At 43.1% G+C, this 27,713-nt stretch overlaps 2 protein-coding genes across 13 annotated transcripts in view; one reads left to right on the top strand and one right to left on the bottom strand.

Annotated features, from left to right (window-relative positions):
- LOC310710364 (uncharacterized protein) overlaps positions 1-1,292 on the top strand; it is an 80,133-nt gene extending 78,841 nt beyond the window's left edge. The window contains exon 5 of the transcript XR_014527969.1: positions 1,139-1,292. The gene's annotated coding sequence lies outside the window, so the exon portion shown is untranslated. The remainder of the gene's footprint in view (positions 1-1,138) is intronic.
- NTNG1 (netrin G1) overlaps positions 1-25,537 on the bottom strand; it is a 217,757-nt gene extending 192,220 nt beyond the window's left edge. For 4 of the 12 annotated variants that reach the window (XM_083511114.1, XM_083511115.1, XM_083511116.1 and 1 more), the window contains exons 1-2: positions 23,047-25,533; positions 14,448-15,160 (exon numbers count right to left, since the gene is read on the bottom strand). In XM_083511114.1, the coding sequence (XP_083367240.1) occupies positions 14,448-14,693 (246 nt within the window). In that variant the 5' untranslated portion in view covers positions 14,694-15,160; positions 23,047-25,533. Of the gene's footprint in view, positions 1-14,447; positions 15,161-22,791; positions 22,868-23,046 lie in introns of those variants that run through there. The other 8 variants (XM_083511111.1, XM_083511106.1, XM_083511113.1 and 5 more) reach the window with 8 other exon arrangements.
- Between the last annotated feature and the right edge of the window lie 2,176 nt (positions 25,538-27,713).

The following is a 27,713-nucleotide window of genomic DNA, read 5'->3' as shown; positions in this document are numbered from 1 at the left end:
TCACTTTGCCACAAAGTTCACTAGGTGGTCTTGGAGCAATTAAGTCTTTCTCAGTCTAAACAAACTAAGTATAAAATAGAAGAGGGAATGACATTCTCCTTCACCTTCTTGAAGGAAAAGTAGCATAATGGTAATGATGATGACACCCACTGTGTAATGCACGTTTGGTGCAACTATAGTGTTTCAGGCAGTCGTGTGAGATGACAGTTGTATATTTTGCCTGGGACAAGTGGTTACGACCCCTGGTCGTAACCCAAATCAAGATGGGGTGTAGGCTGGGCTGCCTTCCCTGGCTTCCCAACACCAGGTCAGTGCAGGTTACTAAGGGGGAAAGGGGAGAGATGGCAGGGAGGTCAGTGTGGTGTAGGCACAGTGGCAAGAGTGTGAAACCAATTCCGCTACTGTGACAGCACCACAATGACATCCCCACATGTACATCTGCTTCCAGTTACTGAGGCCATCAGTGCATGTGCTCATTGGAGTGATAGTTCAGTGCTCACAATTGGTTCCAACTTTGTGTAACTACAAAATAAGAATAAGAATAAGAATAGCAGCATATATACCGGTACTTCTGTGGGGCAGATGTAGCTCAGGAGCTGATATCTGCCTTGGATGCAGGTCCCAGTTTCAATCCTTGGCCTCTCCAGGTGGGGTTGGGAATGTGTGCTGTCTGATAGCCACTGCCAGTCAGTGTATAATCACAGAATCACAGAGTTGGAAGGGTCATCTAGTCCAACCCCCTGCAATGCAGATATCTCAGCTAAAGCATCCATGAGAGATGGCCATCCAACCTCTGGTTAAAAACCTCCAAGGAAGGAGAGTCCACCATATCCTGTGTTGTGATCTTATGCTGCCAACCACCCTGAGACCTGCGGGTATAGGGCGGTATACAAAATTTAAAAATAACCACAATGCTGCTAAACTACAGCTCCCATCATCCCACCCCATTGACCATGCTGGCAGAAAATGATGGGAGCTGTAGTCCAACAGCATCTAGAGGGCACCACGTTGACTATTGCTGCCCCAGGCCATGCCTCATAGTTACTCATCTTCCTCCACTGGTTGATTGGTTTATTTACTAGTCACCCCATCCTACAGAGGTGGTGTATAATAAGTTAAATCGAAAACTATTTCACAGCTAAAGTCGAACCAGCATGACAGTATAGAGCAGCACCAAGCACAACAACTCATTTTGCACATTGGAAGAGCTACTACAAATGACGTTGAAAAGTCTGAGGATTTTTTCACCAAAAAGCAAGGTCAGCAGTTAAAAGCACAACAAAGGACTAGCTGGGAAGAAGCTTCTGCCCGAGCAGGCTAAACTGCCAATCTCAATCCAAGAAACAATTAAACCTTGACACTTTTGAAAAGTAATAAAAATGTCAGGATGAGTGAGTGATATGTTCCAGATCCTTGGTTTCCAGCTGGGAATCCAAAGGATGCTTGTGTTTAATCTATTCTACAAGATTGATAAAAGGGAGGTATGGGAAATTGTATGTGTGTGTGTGTGTGTGTGTGCGTGCATACACACACACACACACACACACACACACGTGTTTGATTAAAATAAAGCAAATGTTGTATGAGCAAATCATGCTACAATTAGAGATACATGTTGCTTGTTTTTTTAATTGGAACTATTTTTCATTAAATGGTTTTGTACAATATATGTATTACAAGAGGTTGTGTGTTCACACACACCTCGTTTTTCTTCATTATGCCTTCCGTTTGTTGGGGTGCGTTTCCTTTTTGCATTATTTACAAGGTCACAGAACTGTGATTCACGAAACAGACTGCATAGGTGCATTTCTGCAGTAGCATGCACATCATAAATAAACACACTAGAGAGTTCCAGATGCCGATACTCAAATGTCGAAGATTTCATTGTTTGGTCTGATATTCCTAAATAAGTATGAATCTGTTTGCTTTTACTGCACTAGTGATGCTATCTCTGTTCTGTGAAACATGAGGCCAAGGGGGAAACCTAGGATCCCCCGAAAAGAATAGCTTGGACGGACAGACAAGACCCAGGGACACATAACCCTTGCAGTTGGGTTATCTGCACTATTTATTTCTGCTTACCAGTTTTATATGATTACCGAAACAGTGGGAAGGCCTCTCCCCACCCCTACGAAGATAGAAATGAAGGATGGTTCTGGTTAGGGATGCCTGAAAAACCCACAATCGTCAAACCCAGAGACTGCAGTTTATCCCAAAAAGGAGGCAGTAATTGGACATGCACGATGACGTGGAATTGAGCCAGGCATCCCCAACGTGCGGCCCTCCAGATGTTTTGGCCTACAACTCCCATGATCCCTATCTAACAGGACCAGTGGTCAGGGATGATGGAAATTGTAGTCCAAAACATCTGGAGGGCCGAAGGTTGGGGATGCCTGAATTACACCAATAACAAAAATACTCCTCAGATAAAGTCTTCTACACAAGGCGCAGAGCTTAACCCTTTGAGCCATGTTCCTAGCTGCAATGAAGCCTCAGTATGTATAACTGCATTTGCTCCCATTGATCCCATCACTTCCCTTCTCCTGCCTCTCTATTGTCTCCCTGCATTTAGAGTGTTAATGCCTCAGGGGCAGCTCTGTAAAGTAACTATTCCCACTGATGGTACTGCATAAACCATGTTTTACATCTGGGTATTGCTTAGTGAGATCTCTCTGCTTTTGAATAGGCAATGTGGTGTGGATTTAGGTGCAGATAAGACACATGCCATTTTGCAATGATATTTTGGCTCTCTAATACAGTGGTGCCTCGCAAGACGAAATTAATTCGTTCTGCGAGTTTTTTCGTCTTGTGAATTTTTCGTCTTGCGAAGCATGGTTTCCCATAGGAATGCGGTTTTAAGAAAAAGGAAACAAACTTGCAAGACGTTTTCGTCTTGCGAAGCAAGCCCACTGGGAAATTCGTCTTGCGAAGCACCTCAAAAAACCAAAAACTCTTTCGTCTTGCGAGTTTTTCGTCTTGCGAGGCATTCATCTTGCGAGGTACCACTGTACTAAAAATCACATCCTTACATTTGGAGAGAAGAGTTGTGACCATCAGCATGGAGGGAGGTGGAGAAAGGTACAAGAAACACAGGGGTTGATTTCACACAAAATCTTATTCTTCTGATCTGTTACAAGAACAGCAATCTGTATTTCTCCCTCTGCGGCTGAACACATGATACATTTCAAAAAATGAATCATTTCCCCCTCCCTTAGTAGCTTGCTGTTTAGATTTTTCTTTTCTTCCCCCGCCACTTCAGTCCTCTGTAAATGTCAGCCATGAGCAGCTCAACTGCTAATAGTCACCAGAAGAAAGATTCCTACAATCAGGTGTTAAAAAAAACAAAACTTTAAAAAAATCAGTTTGGATGATGGCTCTCAACAGTTTTACAGATAAAAAGAGTTTAAAACATTCAAATGTTAGAAAGCACCACCCTTATTTGTATGGAAATGCTCTTCTCATCATAAAGAGTCCTTTCTAATGCCTTTTTAACTACCTACTTATAAAAAGGCTTACCTTCTGCCTCTTGGAATAAAGGAACATGTAATTAAAAGTAGCTGCTGTGTTTTTTTTTTGTTGCATGCAAATTAAAAATCTGTATAGGCAAAGATGTCTAAAGAAATATCACAAAGACATATAGTGGCAGCAGGGTGGGGGTGGGGATAGGCGGTTGCAAGTTAAAACTCTGAGAATATGATGGTGATGTTGCCACAGCAAAGTTATTCAGAGTTTTCCATTAGGGGATCTGCAAATGTTCATATTTTTTCTAGTTCCAATGTAAAAACTACATGCCCACTGTTGCAGGTAAATATAACACCAGCATGGCAAGGTAGAAACATGCACAGACTACAGCAACAGGTTTTGCGTACCTCTATGACGATGACTACCATGGATTCAAAAGCACCAGCAGAATGCTTGACATGGGCCAGATTCACCCAACATACTAAAGCTGGGATCGCCAACTTACTAAACTGGGATCAACAACATATTAAGCTGGGATCGACAACCTGGCACACATGGGTGCCCTGCCACTAAAGTCTATATTGGCACCCCTGGACAGTGGCCCAAGACTCACAGCTTTCTTTCTTTTTAATTAAAGAAAGTTAAGTCTCTAGCCCTCAAGCAATTCCTGTGAAGTGAGTCAGCCTGGCTGCTCCTGCCAGTCAGTATTTCAACCAATGAATGAAGTCAGAGCTGTGATAGATACATGAGTTGTTTGCACGCTAGCAAATGGGAATCCCTGGTGTCTTAAAGATGTGCTATTTCCCCCTCCCTTTTAGTGCACTCTTCCTGCTTCTGTGTTCTTTCTAACCACTGGAATCTCCATAGTTTTCCCTTCCTTTCCCCCTAGAAACCAGGAGGCATCTTTCCTGTTCTAGGTTCATCTAAGATCGGGTAATTCATAAAAGTTATGGTCTGAAAATACTACCACACAGTATGCATAGGTGGATCTTGAAGAATCCTCCTTCCTCACAAAAGACAACTGTGAAAACTTTGCATAGAGACTGAGGTATGTCCTGCTGTGCAGGAGCTAAAGAACTCCCTAAGAATTAACAGTATAGTTAACTTGCAACACAATGGTATGCATGTCTACTCAGAAGTAAGTGTTTAATGGGGCTTATTCCAAGGTAAGTGGGTACAGAATGGAAGCCTAGGTTTTGGTTTACGGCCGGCATTGGGGGGAAACAGGGTTGTTGGCACCTGTCCGTCTCAAGAGACAATGGAGTACACCTCCAGGGCAGAAGCCAAACTTCTGTATTAGCAACACCAAAGTGCCCTCCCTGGGACACAAGCCTGAGCAGTGTGTAGAGAGGTCCCGGGCTGCTCAGATGTCAAGACCCTCCTCTTGGCTTCTCTGATGTGGTCCAAAGGAAAGCAGAGCAATACATCTGGCATAAGCTTGCCTGCAGAAGTCGCCAGATGAAGGCATACAAGGCGACATCAAATCGCCTTGTTGGCTCCACTCTGTTGTGGGTTTACTCCTTATCCTTTTCTTCTGCTGAAGTTATCCCACAAGGCAGCAGAGGTTTGAGATCAGAGTTTTCCTTCTCCTAGATGGGCTACCTTCCCAGGTTGATGAGCCCCATCTGCCCGTCACTTCCCTCTACAGCACATGCAGAAACTGCCTTCTTGACCATTGGACCCGCTATTGCTCTCACCTGCTCAATCCACCGGAGCCTGTCTTTGCATGCAATGGAAGTCCATAACTGAGTGTTGGAAACCTATCAGCTACCCTCACCAGGTTTAGCCGGCCAGTCAAAGCCGTTCCCGTTGTGTGGTCACTTGTCACATGCTGACAGCTTCTAGGAGTCACAGTTGAGAGCAGAGTGCATGGTGGGGACAAACTACCCCAGGAGGAGCATGGCGTGTCCCCCACCAGTGGTTCTACCCTTCCCATAACACCTCATACACCCTGTGGAAAAGCAGGTTACATAACAGCTCATACGGTAAGCAGAAATTCAACAGAATAAGTCCTTTCCAGTATTTGTTGTTTAGTCATTTAGTCGTGTCCGACTCTTCGTGACCCCATGGACCAAAGCACACCAGGCACTCCTGTCTTCCACTGCCTCCTGCAGTTTGGTCAAACTCATGTTAGTAGCTTTGAGAACATTATCCAACCATCTCGTCCTCTGTCGTCCCCTTCTCCTTGTGCCCTCAATCTTTCCCAACATCAGGGTCTTTTCCAGGGAGTCTTCTCTTCTCATGAGGTGGCCAAAATATTGGAGCCTCAGCTTCAGGATCTGTCCTCCCAGTGAGCACTCAGGGCTGATTTATTTCAGAATGGATAGGTTTGATCTTCTTGCAGTCCATGGGACTCTCAAGAGTCTCCTCCAGCACTATAATTCAAAAGCATCAATTCTTCAGCGATCAGCCTTCTTTATAGAAATACAATTATGGGGAAAGATGCACCATTACAACATTCTCTCTAATTTTGTGCTATGCCCCACCTTACCACCATGGCAGCCATTTTGTGACTGGCACCCCAGCACTCTCTCAAAATTCAAATGTGCTCACTGGTCCAAAAAGCTTACCAACTCCTGCCTTAAGTGAAATGTTTATCTGCAGGTTTCTGGAGAAAAGCTTGCAGCTGCTTTGCTCCTCCTCTTTGTGGAGCTGCACTGATGCAAATCAGACTGATGAAATAGTTTCCAGTCCACATGGGGGTACAAGAGACCCAGATGAAGATGTGGGCAGCACAATTTTGTTGGTGGCAGCTTCTGTTTCCATAATGGAGGACAGAGCTGTTACAGGAAAGCTGTAAAATGTGCAGGTGTGTTGATTTTAGAGGTGATCTTACGGATCATAATGGGATTTAGGAAAAGAGATAGCATCCCCGGTAAACAGAGCCCTGAGTTATGCAGGGTTCTATAGACCAAGAGCAACATCTTGAATGGTTTCGGGCAAGAATGAAAAACCAACCTGCATATTCTGATCAAAGTACATTATAAAAGAGCAGTAATCCCACCAAATATACACACGAGTATACACTACTTTTCTATTTGGAATATCAAGATGGTCAACAAAAGTAGAAGGCTCTGTTTCTTTCTTTCTTCAATAGTGGAAAAGTTCATTGCTTGTTTAAGTCTTCCTGCCTTTTTTTTTTTGGAAGATTGAAGAGCTTCCTACCGCTAAAAAAAATCTACCCAGGATGATCATAAAACTGATTAGAAATAAGCAGGTATTCACTCAGATAATAGAAGCATTTGGTATAATTTGACTCCTTTTTTCAGACAGGACAAGAAATATGTATCATATTTATTTTGAGCAGATTCATTTTCTGAATGGGTGAGTTTTTCTATCAGCAAAACTGATGATTTGTCTTTGCATTAGCATACTGCTTTATAGAGTCTCAAGTCTTTTTAAACTAGTGCTGCCCTGTGATTATTAAACCATAATAGGTTGCTGATATTTACACATGTTTAAGCTGGTGATATATCCCGAAGCTGAAACCCAGCTATCGCCCAGCCCTACAAAGCAACCCTAGTTACCAGGTAGGCTTCATGTATTTCTTCTTCTTTAACTACCTCTTCTATATCTCTCGCCATGCTGAGATCTGTAGATTTGTGATCTGATATAAAATTACTTATCTGCTTAGGTATGTGCAGAACTGGACTTCAGACTATCCCCAGCAGACTGAAAGTCACTGAGCACCCAAGTAAAAGAAGGAGATTAATAACCAAAAAGTGCAAGAAACTATCCTCTTCGTAGGGCATACATGTTATTAAAATTCATTCAAAGGCCTCTCTCTATAATTACATTCACACTGTCAGGACTTAAATATCAAGACAGTGTCACTGCCAAGTGACTGTTCCCATGTGGATTTATTAAATTCTGGAGACAAAAAAAAGAAGAAGTACTAAAAATATAACCTTAAGAGATGATGTGTTTATGGATATTTCTGCCTGGGGATATTGCCGAACCTTTTGCTCTTAAGAGACTAACATTTTTCTATCCCAAGCTTTCTCTGCTTCGCTCCATTAGATAAAGCATTTAGGATTACTGCCAATTTTTCAAAGTAAAATACTGTATGAAGATTGGGAGCTGATGCTCCCCTAGCTAAACTGTCCCGTTGCTAACTTGATTTATTTGCAAGGCGCAAGATTTCTCTCTTTCTTTCAGGAATTTCAGCTTTCCTTTAAAACAGTATGATGTGAGAAGGATGAATCGACCAACCATCGGTGGAGAAAACATATCCAACCCCATCTTTAGGCCAGTGCAAGACAACCAAAGCATGGACCAGCTGTCTCTATCCGGATGTGGACCCTTGCACACAATTATCTGCTGTGCATAGGTTGTCTTTCTCACCAGCTTCTGGGGCTGTGTACAAAGCTCAGTTAGGAAAACGGGACACAAGTATTGTCTCCAAAGGCATGCCTGATGTGTTTCTTTTTAACCAATACACCAAAAGAAAAAGAAAGGGGGGGGGGTCATTCGGCTAGTTTGAAACCAACTTCAGCTATATTTCCAGATCTGGACAATGCAATGGATGCTGACCAATCAAGATAATTGCTTAGATCCGGGTTAGTCATTTTTGTTATTCACAATAGCCACTCTGGGCTCCATACAGCTGTCAAGGGACCAGAATGATGTGATCCCAGCATGGGTAGTTCATCTAGTTAGCAGAGACCAAATATCACACACACCCCTACCTCTGTAGTGCCATTTGCAACCTGCAGATAGGGAGAAACATTTTCAGCACCTCGTCCAATTTTTGCTCATTTTTGACAGGGGGAGGGGCAATTGCCATTATTTTAAACAAGGTGGCAGGTGGTTTTGTGGGTCCCCCACCTTGCTTTTTATCAGGACAGAGTGGCTGGGGCAACCCAGTCAGATGGATAGGGCAAATAATAAAATTAATCTTAAAATTATCATCGCACACTGGGCCAGTCTGCAGTATATGGCAGTGCCATCGTTCTCCTTGGACTGCACCTGCACTGTCACCAAAGCTCCCCCACCCCTAATGGTATTTCTTAATTAATAATGGTACCCCCCCTTTCCCCAGCTTGAGAACACTGTCAGCAAGACATCCTCCCTCATGAGCAGCCCAGCGCCAGCAACCTGATAAATTGGGCATTGGCTGATGAGCCCAGAGGTTTGTAAGGGCTGTTCACTGGCTACACCATTATTCTCCACATCGTTCTCTTCAGAACGGCTAAAAATAAAATAGAAATGAATGAGCAAAGGCAAGTTCATCATTCACCCATCAGGCTGCCCACACCAGGCTTAGAATGCTGAAGTATTATTAATAGCCCTTCTGTGGTTAGGATTAGAAGACCCCATTCACTGAAGAATAGATATCTGGGATCAGGGTTTCCTGCCTATGGAATCATCTATGAATGAGTGAACTCATGAGTCACTATGCAAAGCGCTTCCCCAGAACATGTTTCTATTAAAAACCATTTTATTTTACATAACTGTTGTAAGATTCAGCAATATGGTGTCCAACTACTCAAGTAGCATATTTGTTTATAAAATCCTGACTTCACTTTAAAAATGTGTTTATGTGATCCAGAGGGGCGGGGGGAAGACTCTTTTAGTTGCATTTTTCTCTCTCTTGAAAACGGAGCAAAACCAAACCAAAAACCTTGCTTTTAGAAAACAGATTTACAGTCAAATTCATCATGGCATAATCCTGTTAATAATTTACAAGCATGCTTTTAAGTGGATTAATGAATGACATTAGAATCTGTTTTTCCTGGAATGTGGCTTTTTAATTTTGATTCATGAAAGATATATTCTTTTTGCTGCTGTTCCCGTCGGGGTGCAAAAGAAACAGGCATCCCACAGCAAGCCATCACGGAGGGTTTAGCGATATTAGGAGCATTTATATTCCTTTAATGAGACCAAAAAGTGTGCCACTACAAATAGCCTGTGAAAACTCCAACACAGAAATACAGAACATGCATAGTATTTATCACTATAAACATATTCATTCAGTATTCTAGCTGGGCCAGAAAGAATGACATTTTGAATGTGCATTTGCATAGGACTTTGAAAAAAAGATTCAGATGATTTCCTTCAATGCACTCATTCCCCTTGATCCCTTCCCAGATCCACTCTCAACCTGGAACTGTATGCCTACAACCTACATATTGGTTCATAAACTTACTCCTATTTGCATTGCTCCTATTTGCATAAAGAAGTGATATGCACCCCTTCTCTCCACCATGCACATCACATGGGACTATGAAGTGTGATGCTCTGAAAAGCATTATCTTTCCATCCATAGAGGTGCATGCAGACCTTAGCATGGAGCGTTCTCCCCATGATGGGAATTATGAGGAAACACAAGGTGCAAATACAAGAACCTTGCTGAAGCTAAAGAGGTCTGTATTGGAGGGAAGCACCTAGGAATGCTATGTATGCTAGCTGGAGTCCTACCATGGAAAAAGGTGGGGTGTAGGAACATAGATCAATTGTCTTCCTACCTAGTTCTGTATTGTCTGCAATGATTGGCAGAAGTTATCCAGGGTTTCAGATAGCAGACATTCCTGGCCACACCTAGAGTTGCCAAGGGATTGAACCTGGGACCTTCTGTATGCAAGAAAGAAGCTCTGCCACCAGTGCTGTGCCAGGCTATTTCACACCCTAGGCAAGGCTAGCTACTTGCAGCCAGCATCTGAAATTCACCAGGCACCGGGAACATTTTGCACCTGGCTATCAGCCACTTGCAACCAAGTGAATATGCCCAGGCGCAGGAGGTGAATGCCTGGAGATCCTTGGATCTTGACTGTTTTCACACACTAGCAACACATCCTATAGAATTCTATGCATTGTGTTTTGGTTCTGCACAATCAGAACCAAAAAGCCGCATTGAAAAATAAGACTTTAGAGCTGTCTAGCCCAAAATGACAACTAGACATTCCATTTTGGCGACTGTAACCTTTGGTTTAAGGAGCCATTGGGCGCCTAGCCTATATATCTAACACTGCCCATGACCCATGTGGGAAACTATTTTACTAATGTTACACTACCTTTCAAAAATATTCAAGGTGGCTTCATATACCTTAAAAAAAAAAGCATGAGCATCAAAATGCAGCAATAAAATGAACCACAACCAAAGGAAATGCAGTGCGTAGAGGTCACATAACCTTCATTCATAAAAACATGAAGATATTCACAAAAAAACCAACCCCATTTTCATCAAGAAAGGAAGGGAAGAAAAGGAGGGAGGTATACAATCTGAATGGGTTATTTTCCCCTTCATGATAAATTACCAGCTACCAACCTTCCATACCAGATTTGTTCTTGATATTGCTGCTGCAGTGCTGTATCGATTTGTTGTCCTTAGGCATCCATGCATATATTAGGGCATTTCCAAATGAAACCCCAGATTCATTTCACTTCTTGCCTTATAAACTAGTCTGATGAATGGAATCCGATGGTTTAATTATTTCAGTAAACATAATCATGGCACTGCTAACTACACCAGAGAGCCCTTTATTTCCCTATTTTTTTAGCAATGCGAGCCTACTGGTAATGAAAGGCTTGCTGCATTAATGACGCCGAAAATCTCCAAGGAAAACATTTAAGGTCCAACTCATAATGTTATGCTAGAATTACATGCACAGAAGACTTTTTAATAATCTTTGTTTCCTAATTTAGTTTTGATTGGCTAGGAAATCCATAGTGGCACTCAAAGGCTTGCTTTTACGCTGCCATCAGCAACTCAGCTCTATAAATTGTACAAACGTACACAGACTTCCTCCATCTGTAGGCTCTTTCAAAGTCGCTGTATAACCTCTCCAGGAAAAAAAGAAAGCTAAACTAAAACTGCAGCATGCTGCAGATAATTCCAAGATAAGTTGCAGTTTTTTAAAGATACTCGGATATTGCAGTGGACTGTGGCAGCAAAGGCTGCCTAAGAAAATAAAGAGTTCCTCTCTTCTGGTCGCTATTACTCTTCAATAAACTACTGCTTATTGCAAATTACAAGTGGACACTGGCAATTTGCTAGCTGCACCTCTGCTCTTTCTGCCTCCCTCATCCACACAATCATTCCTGCTTAGCACCATGTTCTTTGGGCACCTAGCCACCCAGGGACCTGGAAACAATAAATTGTCATGAGAAATAAAGGGTAAAGGGACCCCTGACCATTAGGTCCAGTCATGACCAACTCTGGGGTTGCGGCGCTCATCTCGCTTTATTGGCCGAGGGAGCCGGCGCACAGCTTCTGGGTCATGTGGCCAGCATGACCAAGCCACTTCTGGCGAACCAGAGCAGCGCACGGAAATGCCGTTTGCCTTTCCGCTGGAGCGGTACCTATTTATCTACTTGCACTTTGACGTTCTTTCGAACTGCTAGGTTGGCAGGAGCAGGGACTGAGCAACGGGAGCTCACCCTGTCACAGGGATTCGAACCGCCGACCTTCTGATTGGCAAGTCCTAGGCTCTGTGGTTTAACCCACAGCGCCACCCGCGTCCCCAGTCACAAATGTTAGGAATACAGGGAGCTGCCTTGGCTCAAGTCAGACAAACAGTCTATCTAGCTCCCTAGTGTGTTCCTTGACTGGCAGCAGTTCTCCAAGGTTGCAGGCAGAGAAGTACGTACACCAGCATCCCGCTCTTTCAGACCTAAGGTCTATCTAGTTCAGCATCTGAGGAGCCCACAAGCAGCTCTTTCTCAGTCCTTCCAGGAGACACCGGGAACTGAACCTGGGACTTCTTGCAAGTGCTCCACCACCTTCAAGCAATGGCCCAGGAGTGATGCTGATGAAATTGGCCCATGTGCACTTTTTGTTGGGTTTTGATCTTCTGAATGACCTCCTCTTGTTTGCAGCATGACCTCATCTGATATTTTTATTATTATGGGCTTTATCTGCTCATTTACAGCTTGCTTTTCTTACTCCCCTCCCTTACATATTGCCAATGCACATTAGCACATATGTGCAATTCCTTGAAACACAGGATGAAAAGGAGCCTTGATGTGGTCACATCACACAAGGGCCCCCAATATTCCTTTCTGTGATGTGATTTAACTGAGGTACACATGTACATGTGTGCATTGATAAAATAATAGTGGGGTGGGGGAATCCTGTCTGAAGCTCCTTTTTAAAAAATTTTTCTTCATATTTTTTAACATTACAAACATCCATTGAAACAAAAAAACACTGATACAAACTTGGGGTTCTCTGAACCCCCAGAATGCCCCCACCGGTTTTCAAAAGTCTGAAGCTTCTTTTTACCTACTGTTTTAATTAATGCATATATGAGCTCTTCCAAGCTGGAAACTTCCGAGGAGGAGGAGGAGGAGGAGGAGGAGGAGGAGGAGGAGGGAAGCACCAACTGTAAACGGCTCATTATTGAATATAATTTTAGAAATTCTCAGTTTAAATCTGAAGGAGAGCGAGCTGAGCACACAGCTGAAGGAACCCACAGTACAGCAATGAAACGGAAAGTGGGATATCCACTCTTCCTTCCTCCCATGGAGACTGGATTACAAAAGGTTTCATTCTCTACACAGGTGAACATGATGAAATCTTCCTGTGACTAGATCACATTGCATGTCTCCATCATAGCAAACAACAAGAGTTTGGTTTATACAGAGTCAGACCATTGCTCCATCTAGCTCAGTACTGTCTACATTAGCATGAAGTAGCTTTCCTGGGTTTCAGGCAGGAGTCTTGAGTTTTCCCAGCCCTATCCAGAGATGCCAAGAATTGCACAGAAAGCACATCATTCTACCAGTGAACTATCATCCTTCACCAAACATGTAGCTCTCGGTCATTTCAGAAACAGGGCACTCAACTCTATGGGGGAAAAAAACACTTTACTTTTTAAAATTACATGAATTTCTCATGGATCTGCAATATTTTATAGGTGTTATTAACACAATTCCCTGGGAAGCTCTCCTGGCCCAAATGAAATGAATACCAGAGCTTGTAGCCCTCTTGTACCACTTTTGCTCATTTCAATGTGGTACACACTGGGTAGACTATGCCCTAAGTGAGCTTCCAGCATGTGTGTACAGGTTAAGACAGAATTGATATGTCCAGCATTTTGCATATTCTGCCTCTTACTTCTAGCTTTGTCCTGTGGTTTTGTGGTTAACTCAAAGTGTACATTACAAAACACAAGATGAATGCTTGTCACCGATTTAAATAATGCATAACCATTTGCACAAGAAGTAGTAGACGACAAAACCAGAGCATAAGTTTTCACTGCACCTAAATTATAGAGCAAGTTTACAAATGGTGAGATTCCGTATATAATGTATGTATACACACATATACCAGTTTAGTGAAGCTGTAGGGACTCAGATGCAGGTCAAGTCAGCATTTTTATCCAATGCTGGTTTAAATAGCTAGTAGGTTATTCATCTTGCCCAAGAGAACTGTGCTTCCAACTTTGGGATTTTGGGTTCATTCAGTTATAGGAAAACAGCAAACACACTCAGAAATAAATAAATAAATAAATAAATAAATAAAGCTCTGGAAAAATAGGATTGCCAGACGTGTAGGAATGTTTCTCTAGGAATCTTACTTTTTGCAGAAGCTTGTTACCTTCTTAGGAGAAGTTACCTGGAAGAGTACAGGTGCTCTGCACCACTTAGTGATGCTGGCAACACCAAGATACACTTGAAATCAAATCTTGGTAACCTTGTTTGCATTTTTATCCCGAACTGAAACCAGGTGCATTTCGACTCAAAATATTGCGGTTGTGAAAGGACACACCTTTCATTTAAAGGAACCAGTAATGGTTTTGCCATTGATACCAACTGAACCTAAACAAAAACATACGGAATGACTACTTATCACCTCTTCAGCTTAAAAAGCTGATTATTTGCCAAAGGTTTTTCAGACCTATAGTATAGAGTGACATGCAAATTTTGCCATAAGCCTAAATCCTTGGTCTTGGTCCACAAGACTGAAGTTAAGGATATTCGCTTTGTTGTGCTGAGGGATCTATCCTTTAGGCCACAATTAAACATTCAGGTTTTTGCCTTACCATTCCGCAGAAGGTCTCTGGTGGATTTCCACATGTTATGTCTGGTGGATCCAGGCTCACTTTCACATATTTCATCATATCTATGGCTTCTGGCTGACAGGCCGTGTAATCCCAAAACTTCCCTTCATCTGTGTAAATCTGGGTCTTACACACATCGTAATGCCCCCAAGCCGAAGTGTAGTGCTGTATCACCGACGACACAGTAACCCAAAGGGCATGAAGTGACAAGAATCTTGACAAATACATCTCTAAATCCTTCACAGGTGCCTTGACAGCTATAACCAGTAGCAATCAAAGGTGTAGTCTATATTATACATGTATGTACACCAGGAGTTGCGAGTTACTGTAAAAACATGTTCCGGACCAGAGCAGAAGAGTTAGGTTACAGTGGTTGCTTTTTTTAAAGTTGGAAACTTTGGTGGTAGCCTGGCATTACAAAGAGATGTTTTTCATCTGAAGGATGTCCACTGCCTTAAAAAGAACGTATCAGGGCCTTAATCACATATGTAAAGGACGTTCAAAATCAGATGATAGCTTAGCAATGCTGCCAGTCTTCAGCTGGGTAGTCAGTAATCCTGAGCGATCCTCCTCTTTCGCGGCTCATGAGGAATGGCCAGCCAAACCGATAAATCAGTTGTTGGAGCAAAACGATGAGCATCTACAGGCCTGTGTCTAACTGCCATCAATCATTCTTTTCTTCTGGCACCAGCACCCTTTTAGAAACAATAAAAGTAAGAGTTATTGTCCAAGAATCAATGCATTAGAAAAATATACGATATGTTGACATTTCAAGAGCCTTTGATACAATATAAGGTAAATTGGAATAATCTGGATAACCTTTACTGGAGGGGCTTTTACTGGAGTGAACAAACTACCGGAATCACTCATCACCAAAACTATTTTGACATGAAAGATTTAACTCCTCTCTAACAAAGACAGATATGTAGCATTCTCAGTGAGTCCTGAGTCCCTCTTTCCCTTGGTTTATTTGCTTCAGAAATGGTATTTCCATCTTGGCAAAGCCCGAGAGCAAGAAATAGCCCTTAAACAGCTTTTGAATTTCATAACCAAAAGGGGGATAGAAACCCCCCAACCCACCAGAGGTTGTGGATCTTTTATTACAGCGACAAAGGGCTGACAACAACTTGTGTGCTTTTCATCTCTTGGAAAGAAGGCCTGGGAGACAGCTCCAAGTGTCTAGTACACGTCTCAGCTTTTGTTAGCTTAATAAGAGAGATATTATGAGCACACTTCTGTCTCTTTGGATTTTTTCTCATTAGTACTGGAAGAGCTTTGCTTCTTTTGTTTAATTGTGTTTAATGACAAAGATAACAGTTGGCTCATTTGCAGCTTATAATAATTTCCTCTTTCTATAGGCCTTCTGTATTTTCTTTTTATTATTATTATTATTATTTTAATGTCCTTTTATGTGTCAATTTCCAGAGCAGAAGCCATCCTCTCAAACCCCCTCTGTTCGCAGGAGAGGGACATAAAACACTGTGCTGTAAATTAATTAAATGCTACAACTATTTTTTTTTTAAATACAAAATCATGCACAGAACCATGGGACAGAGATGTTCACCTGACAGCCACCAGGCTTAATCAAGTCCCCCTCCCCCCCAAAAAAGCATTCTTTCCTGGGGTGGGCAGATGGTCATCGGGATCTACTGATAGATCTCTGTACCAGCAGTAGATCAGAAAGGGTTTCTGACTGCCAGTTGTTAAACAGTACCAGCAACAAAATAACTTTTCCCACCTAAATTAATGAAAAGTGAAATGAAGAGAACTGCGAGTGGACTTTCTGTGGAGGGGCTGTCAGCTCATCTCAGTTCTGGTACTGAAAACAAATTCCTACGGCATCTTCTGCTTTGATTCTAATTATATGTCCTAGTAAACAACAACAAGAATATAGATTCGACAAGCTTGAAGTCTGCCCAGCCCTGCTCTACCAGATTTTAGTTAAGTTGTGATCAAAAGTTCCCAAAAGCTTTGGATGGGATGGGGTGGGGAGTTTACAGGCTCCAAGAAGTAAAGGCATTCCACACTTGATGGTTACATCTCTCTTGGATTTTGCACACAGCTTGTGAATATGTGTATATAATATGATGTTTGAGCTCAAAATCTGTGAAGCCCTTAGTTTTAGATGGTGTCAATTGGTTCATGGATCCAGAGTATCTGCAAGCAAATCAGATTGTTCCAACTTAAGAGTCTAGCACCTGGAGAATAGTGTGGCTCCTGAAAATACGAGAGTTTAGTTATTCCCTGGTACAGGCCACAGTCCTCAAACCTATGCTGGGATGGAAGCATTTCAATGTGCCACTCTATTTGCCTTTAATGATGCTTTCTGAATGTTGGGAGCCTGATCTACACACTTCAAGGGAACAAGGAGCTGGTTCTTTCTGGCAATTTTCCCCAAGATGATGTGTTTAATCATATAGCCCCATTCTTAACAATCTGTTATTAAGCCACCATCCGCCACCAGCTCTCCCAGAGCTCTCCCTTGGCATATGGAAGTACGGTAGCTGTGCTTCATACAGCTGCTTACCTCTGTTTGTCAGTTTTGATCTTCTAGCCAGTTGCATTTTTGAGACTATGATGCCACATATATGGGAAAAAAAGCTCCCCGCATTATAGTAACTTCTTACAGCTCATTCTAGAAAACATCTACTTCCAGGGAAAGGGAACCTGGTCTTCAAAGCGATTTTTGCAAACAAGTTCCTTCTATTCAAAGAAGGCACCGTCTTGAAACTGAACTTAGCTACAGAGACTACGCAGTGCCAACAGATGGCTGAATTGTGTTTCCATAGCAAATTACAATAATTGCCTTATGGACGCAAGTGCAATTTCCTATTATGTTCATTTCATAAAATGGTATTGTACAGCTGTTACATGCATTGCATTGCATTAGAAAGTGTTCTGGCTACTTGAATTTCCTTCCAGCAATGAGCTGCACAATGTTGGAATTTTAAATTGTCACAAACCTAGAAGCATTTTTATAATATATATATTTTCCAACGAACATGCCTTTAAAACCATAACATTTTGTCCAACATCTCCCTTCAGTTTTGGTATGCTTAGTCTTGTGTAATCATCACCAAGCCATTTCATGCATTCATTTGGTAATTTAGAAACAGCGTTTGATTCATTTCAAATCTACTGTTTTAGAGTTTGTTTCAGTGTAGAGTCCAAAATGCACCTTTTTAGAAAGAAGGCAGATTTCCCTTCCCCGCTCCCATTCATCGTTGGGGTGGGGAAGGGTTTACTAAAGAAATAATTCACTTTTTTGGTATTATTCGATCTTTTCTTTAAGAAATCAAATGTATGATTACCAGGAAAAAGCTATATATAATGAATGCTGAAATGATGAAGTACCTTTGTGAATAAAAAGATGCACTTCTGCAAGTAAGCTCTATTATTTTCAGGACCCTTTACTCCTGAGCAAATGTGTGCTTAAATACCTAACCTTTCTTGCGGAGCTTTCCTTTTTTTCCATCAAGATGTCAGCAGACACACAAAGCACAAATGCAGAAAGTGGAGACTAAGAGCAGCATTGAACACTACCCCTCTTCACTAGGCTATACCCTTTCCCCTGTATAATGAATCCTCATTAAGGAAAGTTTAGAGTCATGATGATGGTCATTACGCAGAATTATAGACTGTATCATTGATCGAATTTAGTGTGCTGACAAGGGGAAAGTGGAGAAGATTCTTCAGGTGATATGAGAATCAGACAGATACCAGAACATGTGAATGGCATGTTTGACAAGAGGCAGCCAATTATAGCTTAAATTTCTGGCACCTGTCCGGTACACGATTAATAGTTTTTCATTACATTACAGACATATTATTAATGTATTAAAAATGTCATGCTTTGGCAAAAGCTAACGTAGCATACCTTAGCTAGTTGGCAGCGTCTCATTATTAATGAGCTCTCAGTGACACAGGGAAAGATACTGACTTAAGATCACAGGCTAAGGGTCGTCGGTGTTTGGGGCAACAGCATCACGTGACCCATGTTGCATTTATGCATGGGAGGGGGGAGAGTAACTCATGAAAGCCAGGTCTCAGCTACCTACAGTCGTAATGATTTTATTTTGTTGCACGAACTTACAAATTTCCACTTTGATCCTAAACAGAACAGCAGTTTATTTCAGCACAATTCAAATAAGATTCCTAGTTAAACTTCCTTAGGATCATAAACTTTTTGAACGTTAACATCTATAGTGGACATAAGGAGCTTTGACGAATCAAGTAGGATTCCGCCACCGCCACCCCCCGCCCCAGCATTTTCCCAATTCATATTTAATCTATAACAGAGAAGTGCAAATAACTGACAGACGTCTGGTGTTGTGAATCCTCCCAAGAGTTTATAACCTCTGCCTACTATCCAATCATGCAATCTACCATATTAAACTGAATTGATCCACAGCATCTCACATACAAAAACTAGCATCTTCCTTAGTTGAAGGAAAGGTAATTGCAAACTGCTTGAAAAATAAAAGGATTATGCTAACTGTATTCAACAGAGCCATAACATGGAGCTGTCCCTTGTTTCTGATAGCTCATCACTCCCGAGGTACTTTGACCCTTAAATTTTCCACCTATGCCCTATTCTCCAGTGTCTGAAAAAAAGCCAGCAGGCATTTCACACACACACCCCAGGAGCCAGCACACACATTCCTAACTTGCATTTATCGTGACTTAAAACAGTGATATTAATCGCTTCGTAATCAGCAATCTATTCTTAGGCATGGACGGGTAATCGATGCCCAGCCTTGCATGTTGCATTCATTACGCATGCCAAATTTGATACCCCAGCTCAGACACCAAAAGCGAATGCCAGCTGTAATTAATTATTATAAAAGAGAACTGTCAATTCTCATTAGCATTTTGCTGGCAAATGTAGCTTCTTGTAGTAGGCTTGGTCACTGGGAACAGCACCATCTTCCCACACTCGCAATAATAATCATCTCATTATAAAAACTGTCACCCAAGAATGAGATGATCGGGGATGCTGTCAGGAGAATTCTCCAGGTGAGGGTTGCCTCTACTACTTGGCTTGATTTTTATTTTTAAAAGAGTTAAAAAAAATAAAGAACCCAAACCAGTTCTAGTTATATTTACTTCAAAAGAAGTAAAACGTTTATGCATTTTAAGGAAGTGTGGTCAGGTTTGCAGGCTTTCGTTACATTGTCACATGCAAATCAAACATAACTTAGTACTGTAGATAGCTTGGTAGATAGATAATGAAACCATGAAGCAGATATGTGTCACCTGTATTCTATGCTATTCTCTGCAGATTTTCTTTAAAAACCTTTCATGGCATTTTGGGTGGTGTTTTCTTCAAAGGCTCCAATAATACTGTTATGAACACAATCCAGAACGTGCAATAAACCACCACAATTTTCCACTCCCACCACCACCACTCAGGAAATCAAATCTGGTAGGGTAAGCCAGGATCTCGGCATTTAAAACTAGCCCACATCTTAAAAAATAAAATAAAGGTCAAGCTCTGTCAACTTTGGAAGCTAAAAGGGAACATATATATAAAATAGGGTTTGCACTTTACCTCCTTGGATGTGGGATCAAAAGTGGAAAATGCCAATTTTGTACAGCCACAACTATGGAAACCTGGTGTATGTGAAACCTCTGCATTTAGAACTAGCCCACTGCTTTTCATAAATACTAAATTAGCTGCTGAACAAGCAAAAATAGGACCATATGGATAATTGGGTATATGCTTTATGCCCTTAGGCTTGGAAAGTAGTAAAATACATTGGGTGTGGGTGAAATATATAAGAGGATTTTGATGCTAAAGAGTCTAGCTTTTTTTTTTTAAAAAAAAAAGCAATTAAAATTTTTGAACTGTGGAACAGTGCAGATATTTTCCCCTTGGGAAGGTAAGAGGGATTTTTGGAATTTTAAGTTGTAAGGCGAGAGAGAGAGAGAGACAAGATTTGAAATTTAATCACGAAAACCAAGGGCTCTAAAGCAACCTAACCCCCAATGATGACTGTTCCGTTTTTTCTGTCTTGCAGCATTATCCGGAAAACACAGTACACGAATGCCTCATAGCGTAGCACAGTATTCAAATTGGAAGGAAAATGAATCACATGCTTTCATTCGAGGGCAATATTATCAGTCACTGTTGGAAGCATGTATTGTTATAACTGCAATAGATTGCTGAAGCGCCTATCCTTCATTTAAGTAGCTGCTACAGAATAGCCTATTGCTTGCAACAGTTAGGCACAATTACCAGGGAAAGATTGGTGCCTGCACAACATAAGAAAAGTTGTTGAAAAGTAACAAACTGTGGCAACAATCCTGCATGTAGCAATAAAACCCTGTGTACAGGATGGCTTCTCACAACACTCATAAGAAAATTTTCCAGCTGAATTTCAATATTCGTTACCACTTAAATATATGCAAGGAATTGGCTGCCGATAAGCTAAAAAGCCCTGGCTTTGCTTAAAATAATAGTAATAATTCTACACCTTGGATCACAAATGCAGTTGCATTTTTAAATGTGATTTAGGCGTGACAATTTGAAAAAGAATGAATATCCATCTCTAATTGCAAACTGCTGTGGAAACAGTTCATACAGGATCCACGATGATTCAAATGACACATTTTGTGGTGTACTTACCCAACTCTCTTGTTAGGGCAAATACAGAAATCTTTCAAGTTCCTAAAACTTGACAGAAAAGTATGGGCTGAATTTATATGATGTTATAAGTGACTTCCAGGAACACATTTCGAGTCTAACAAGATTGTGTTATGAAATCTATTTGATAGAATCATCTTTTACATATCCACTCAAGGATAAAGCTCAATTAAGTTCGCTGTGGCTTACTTCCAATTAAGTGGGTTTAGGATTGGGCTATTTTCAAACAGATCCTAAAAACAAGGAAACCTATGAGGAAAGGGGCCTGGCAACCCACAATCTGCACCACTGCCTTATTTATTCCCCTGCTTTCATATATTTGGAAAACAGAAAGATGAAGAAACAAATATTTATCAATATATGGCTCATACGTTTTCTTTAAGGGAACAAGATGTAAAGCATGCAAACTTTTAAGAGTTGTTATCTGTTGAATACACCTTTTCATCATAGCTCACTGTCATCTGATGCTTTTGATTTTGGGGGATAAACTCATTTTCCTCTCTCACCGCCCCACAACCCCAACACTTATATCTGACCAATTTAGAAATATTGTATTTCATTTCACATCAGAACGAAGACCCAGTGGAGTTGGGTTTAAGCCACCTCTCCCAGTCTTTTTGCTGTATTTTGAATCACATTTCCTCCCTGCACAAAAATCTTTATTCACAGAACTGAAAAAGCTACTCGGATTCAGAATGAACGGTGCACTTTTTTTAGCAGCTTTGGCTCAGATGATCCATTAAAAAAGTAGTCTGTATTTAGCAAACATATTCTATTTTCTTACTGCCTACTACCATTAAAAAAAATAATAATCCAGGGAAAGATCTCGTGCTGAGGATAGCCCTTTTTCGTAAATTGCAACAGTGAGGTTCTCTCCCTTCTTTAAATCTTGTGCCACCGATTCTGTGATTTTAAAATGAAATTCTAAGCTAGCAAAGGTCCAGGGCAGGAAGGTAACCGATTGAAGGTTTCCTTATGAAGCAGAATTTAATTAGATGGTTCAGAATTGAGGACACCCCACTAGCAGAACAATGGATTTCAGGGGAGACGGTGCCAGCCCAAGGAGTACATCTCTAGTTTCATTGCCTTGGCAGAAAAGATGCCTGGATCTCCGCCACCACCGCTGAACATATTCGTTGTTTGATAATAAGAGGTCAATTGCCCTCTTTCATAGAAACAACCCCTCTGAAAGACCCCCCTAGCACATTTCCGCCCTTTCGCCAAGATTGCAAATCGGGTCGCCTTCCCCACGGAAGACCCTCCCGGACGAACGGCAGAGGGCGCAGTTTCTATTCGTATCTAAGTTTGATCTCCTTTCCCTCTTCTAAATATCTCTTAATTGGTTACTGCGGGGAGGAGGGGGGGGGCGGCGGAGAAGAGGAAACGCCAGAAAAGCACAATAATTCTGCTTGCTACGGAAATATGCATCTGAAGACGCTGCATTAAAAAAAAAAAGTACATGGGCAGATAGACAGATGAACACCCGCTTCCTCTGAGCAAACCACAGCGCTGCACCCAGATCCAATGCCACCGGAGGCTCCCCACTTTCCATCCCTCCAACCCGGGATAGAAAATAATAATAATAAAAAGAATAGAGCATCCCCTTCAGGTAGCCCTTTGCACGGTGGAAGGGAAAGAGGAGGACGCAGCAGCCAGTTAGGTGGGAAAGTCCCAACAAACCTCGGATGGGATCTCGTGCCTCTGTTTGGCCAGCAGAGAAGTTTCCCCCGGGCAAGCTGCGAAAGGGTCCTCGATCTTTTCCAGCTCTGGGATCTTAAGCAAGCGAGCCGAAGTGGGGAGAAACCTCGTTTTGGGGTGGGGAAGTTTACCCCTTCCTTCCTTCCTTCCTTCCTTCCTTCCTTCCTTCCTTCCTTCCTTCCTTCCTTCCTTCCTTCGCACAGCGCCGTCTGGAGGGCGGGCAACAGTTTTACTCACCGTGCGGGGCAATCGCTGCGCGCGTCGGGCAGGAGGAGAAGACGCCGAGGCCGAGGAACCGGGCGCCGCCTTCGCTCGGGACCCCCTTGGCGGGCGCAGGAGCCAACGAGGCTGTAGTGCCTCTCCGGCAGTGCAGGGACGCCGAGGGGAAAAAACGAGGGCTGCCCTCACTGGCCGCTCCTCCCGCGTGCCGTTGCCGCCGCCGCTCTCCCTTCGCAGGTGACGAGCTAACAAAGTTACACCTCACGCCCCCCAAAAAGAGAGACTTGCGCGAGCGAGGCAAGGGAAAGCAAAGCGAGCCTCGGGCTGAGGCTGGGCGCTCCCCGTGCGCGGCGCCCGGCGGGGATTAGCCACTCCTCTGGCGCGGCCACTTTGGAGCAGCAGCAGCAGCCCAGCTTGGCTAACAACGGGGCGGGAAATCCTGAGGCAGAGGGAGGGACCTGGCTCGGACAGAGGTGGCGGGAAGGGCGGCGCGGGAAGACGGCGTCCCTTCAGGCGTCCCGCTCCGCAGGGACTTTCCCGCCCTTCCCCGACCGGCTTTTCCCTCAGGCCGCCGCACTTCTTGGCGTCAAACTTTTGGCGGGCAGGCGCGGGGCGCGCGCTGCTCGCCCGCCGGCCGCGGCGGCTCCAGGTGGCGCGGCTGCTCCCGTCGTGCTGGTGGCGGCGGCGGCTGTCGCTGCGGGACCCCCCCAGCTTTCATTTTATTTTCGGCCGCCGACGTTGAAGGTGCTCGGAAGGGACATAAATCACCGCAATTAGCCTTGGCGCCGACCAGAGCCTCCTCGCCTCTCCCAGGGCCCCGCTGCCGCCGCCGCTTCCGGGGCGCGTCGCGGCGCTCCAGTCAGAAATGTCACTGCACATCAGCGTCGACGGCGAGACGCGGGGAAAAGTCCATCGGATGAAATATACATGCAACACACCCCTCCTCCTCCTCTCTCTCTTTTGCAGGACTGCAAATTCTCCTTGGGTACTACTCCTACCGGCAGCTCCTGGGCGCTCGCCGCGGCCCCTGCAGTGGCGAAAAGAAGCTCGCAAACTTAAGGACAGGACGCGATCAATGCGAGAGGGAGGGCGAGCGGCGAGGAAGGCGCAGAGGGGGTGGCACCGCCGTTTCACTTAAAAGCAATCTCCTCCTGCAACTGGCAGCGACGAGAGAGATTGCGAACCTTATACCACCTCCGGACCTGAGCGCGCCGAGCGGTCCTAACGCCGATGGTATCACCAGCCGGCTCCGGCTCCAGCTCCCCTTTTTTTGCTTACCACCCACAGCGTCTCCGGCACCTACCACGCCCCTCATTCTCTCGCTTTAACAATGCACAGGTGTTTTCTAACACACACACCCTGTTACAGTCGTATCCATCTTATTAAGAATTAAGTCTGATTGCTGCAAAGCTGGGTGGGTGGGATTTGTGGCCCTTGGGATGTTGTTGGACTCCAACTCCCATCAGCCCCCTAGCCAGCTCAGCCAATGGTCAAGGGGGTTGGGAGTTGCAGCCCAGCAACAACTGGAGGGGAGCAGGTCCCCCCCCAACCTCTGGTGTAAATGGCACGTCACTTCCAGGTAAAGTTAGTGATTTCCAAAGGTTGAGGGAGTTGGGTAGGTTAGCCTGAGAAAGAGGAGATATGCTAGCCACCTTCAAATTTCAAAAACGGCTGTCACATGGAAGATAGAGCAAGCCTCTTTTCTCATCCGCGGCGTAGGATTTGAACCAATGGCTTACAAGAAAGGAGATTCCGACTAAACATCAGAAAGGGCTTTCTGATAGAAGAGCTGTTGGACAGTGGGACAGATTTCCACTGGAGGTTTTAATGACGGATGGCTGTCTGTCATTGATGCTTTCATTGAGATTCCTGACCCCTGGGGTCCCTTCCAATTCTATGCAACCTGAATCTCGACCATCACCATACCACACATGCACCACTCCTTGGTCATGTAGGTTCTTCATAGTTCCCTGGAGCATTTGAGGTGCTTCACACTTTGCTTTAAAAATCCTGGCACCTAAATGAATGCCCAGCACTGCCACTTGTGAATGGTGCACTCATGTATAAATCCCCAGGGTTTTCTGCATTTAACACTAGCAGTCGTCTGCAAAAGGTTTGGGCCACACCTTGCCTGTTTCCTTGCGCTGATGTATGTGTCTGCACCCTTTGTGACTGGTGGTGTCACATTGACATTTGCTCTGATTGGTTTTATGTGACGTGATGAAAATTTTTGAGGCGACAGCCTCCTTCATATAGTCCTGATTTTCCTCTAAAGAAATAGGTCGTGTAGGTGACAATAGAGAATAGCACAGCTGAAGTTAAGTTCATTAATGTCCCTGTGATTTCACTGGGAGAGGACATGCCTAGCTCTTTGACTGAAACCAAAGGCACACCTATGCATTTCACTTTGGTGGCAGAGCCATAGCTCAATGGTAGTGCATACATTAAGCATTTTTCAGCATTCAATTTCCAAAAAATGAGGGGTGCTAAGAAGTTGTAACATGACTTGGGAACTCAAAAGCTGTGGTTAAATTAATACAATTTAGCTTTGTTTGAGTAGCACCTTAAAGACCAACTAAGTTAGTTCTTGGTATGAGCTTTCGTGTGCATGCACACTTCTTCAGATACATGTGCATGCACACAAAAGCTCATACCAAGAACTAACTTAGTTGGTCTTTAAGGTGCTACTGGAAGGAATTTTTTTATTCTTACTATGGCAGACCAACACGGCTACCTATCTGTAACTAGTTTTGTTTGGTAAGTGAATTGTGTGTAAAATTTCACAGAAATCTTTAAAAATGATAGCCATGTACTTGCAGTTATATTATATATTAATATGTATCCTCATCATTATTGAGCATTACCTAATGTTTTCAAAAAGAAAAATTCAAATTATTTGGTTTTCCAATAGCAGTTTCTGTGCTTTCTCATCAAATGCAGACCTACCAAGCTAAATGTTGTCCATTCGGAAAAATAAAAGCAGATTTGAATTTCTCACACTCTAAAACATATTTTTAAGACTGAAGAAATTTGCAAAAATAAAGTTATACCCTCTAAAATGACATGCCCTAAGCAGGAGTCTCAGATTCAACCTCTGGCAGGTAAGGCAGAGAAGACTCCTGTCTGCAGCACTGTCACCTCTTGTTGACAATACTGAGCCTTAAGACTCACAAGCCTGAAATCTAAAGTATGTGTGCTGCTCATTTATTACTGGTGATACACTTTATTTAGAATACTCCTATGACACCCTTCAGTTCAAAGCTCTCAAGGCAGCCACTAGCCACATGATCAAGAATACAACAGAATAATACCATTCCTGCTATAATAGTGAACTCGTCTGGAAGCGAAATTGGGCCACCCAGAAGTATGGTAGTGGCTTCTGAGTACTTGAAGTAGGTGCTAGGAGTGCAGAAATGCAGAACATGACATTCGAGGGCTGGGGGGGGGGAGGCACCCTGTGTGTCATGGACTTGTGAGCTTACAGAATGCCAATTAATTGAGGGGGGCTCTAAATCAGAGGTGGGAAACCATGTCCAACTGGGGCTGATAGGAGTTGAATAACACCTCAAAGGCCACAGGTTCCCCATCCCCATTCTAATTAAACCAGAGTTTATTCATCTTATCAAAGGCAAAATCAGACCTGCTAAGAACCAAACATGGTCCATAAGACTGTTACAATGAATCAGGGACCCATTCATGTTTCTCCTATGTAACTGTGACAGAATCACTTTCTCACATCATGGTTGTCATAGATCCATTGTCTTTCACAAGCTCTTGATGGCTACTGCCTTTCTGGATGTGTAGGTAATCATTCACCACTATGAACTTCACATTCCCAAGATATGTAAATGTTCACATGTAGATCATATTATACTTAGCTTTACTTCAACCGTCTATCATAGTGAACTTAAATTCCTGACTTCTGTTAACACTTTTTGGCTGACATTTAGCTATACATTTGGCAGTACATGGCACATTTGGGCTGACCTCCGCCTCACTACGTTTATGGCATCCCTTAAAATATTATTGTCCCCAGATCACAGTGACCCTAACTGTATGTTCTTGGCCTTGATTCTTATGTATTTCCTGAAAGTCAAACACATTTTTCTTTTCTTCCTTCACCAGCCAAATTTGCTTCCCTTGGTACTGATTCCCTTGCTCCATGCATCAGCCGTGCATACTTGCATATTAGCAAAGCAAACCATTTTGTTTGCTACAACTGAAGCAAGAAAAATCAGCATACCATGGTACCTCAGGTTACATACTCTTCAGGTTACAGACTCCGCTAACCCAGAAATAGTACCTCGGGTTAAGAACTTTGCTTCAGGATGAGAACAGAAATCGTGCCCCGGCGGCGCGGCGGCAGCAGGAGGCCCTATTAGCGAAAGTGGTGCTTCAGGTTAAGAACAGTTTCAGGTTAAGAACGGGCCTCCGGAATGAATTAAGTACTTAACCTGAGGTACCACTGTACAGCTAACCTATGTCACATATTTTAGTAGCACTTTCCTACAACTTCGCCAGTTTTACAGAGGGAGAGAGTAATTGTCAGTACGTTGGGGCAGTGGTGCTTACCTAACCTCTTGACAGCTGAGTTGCTCCTGCTTAATGGGAGGGTGAGGTGCAAGGTTTCAGAGCTTGGCACAGTGCAAACATACCAGCAGGGGCACAAGATTGTGTGTGTGTAG

Source organism: Podarcis liolepis (assembly GCF_965112155.1).
Source record: "Podarcis liolepis genome assembly, chromosome: 6".
NCBI lineage: Eukaryota > Metazoa > Chordata > Lepidosauria > Squamata > Lacertidae > Podarcis > Podarcis liolepis.
This window is presented reverse-complemented; position numbering and strand designations above follow the sequence as displayed.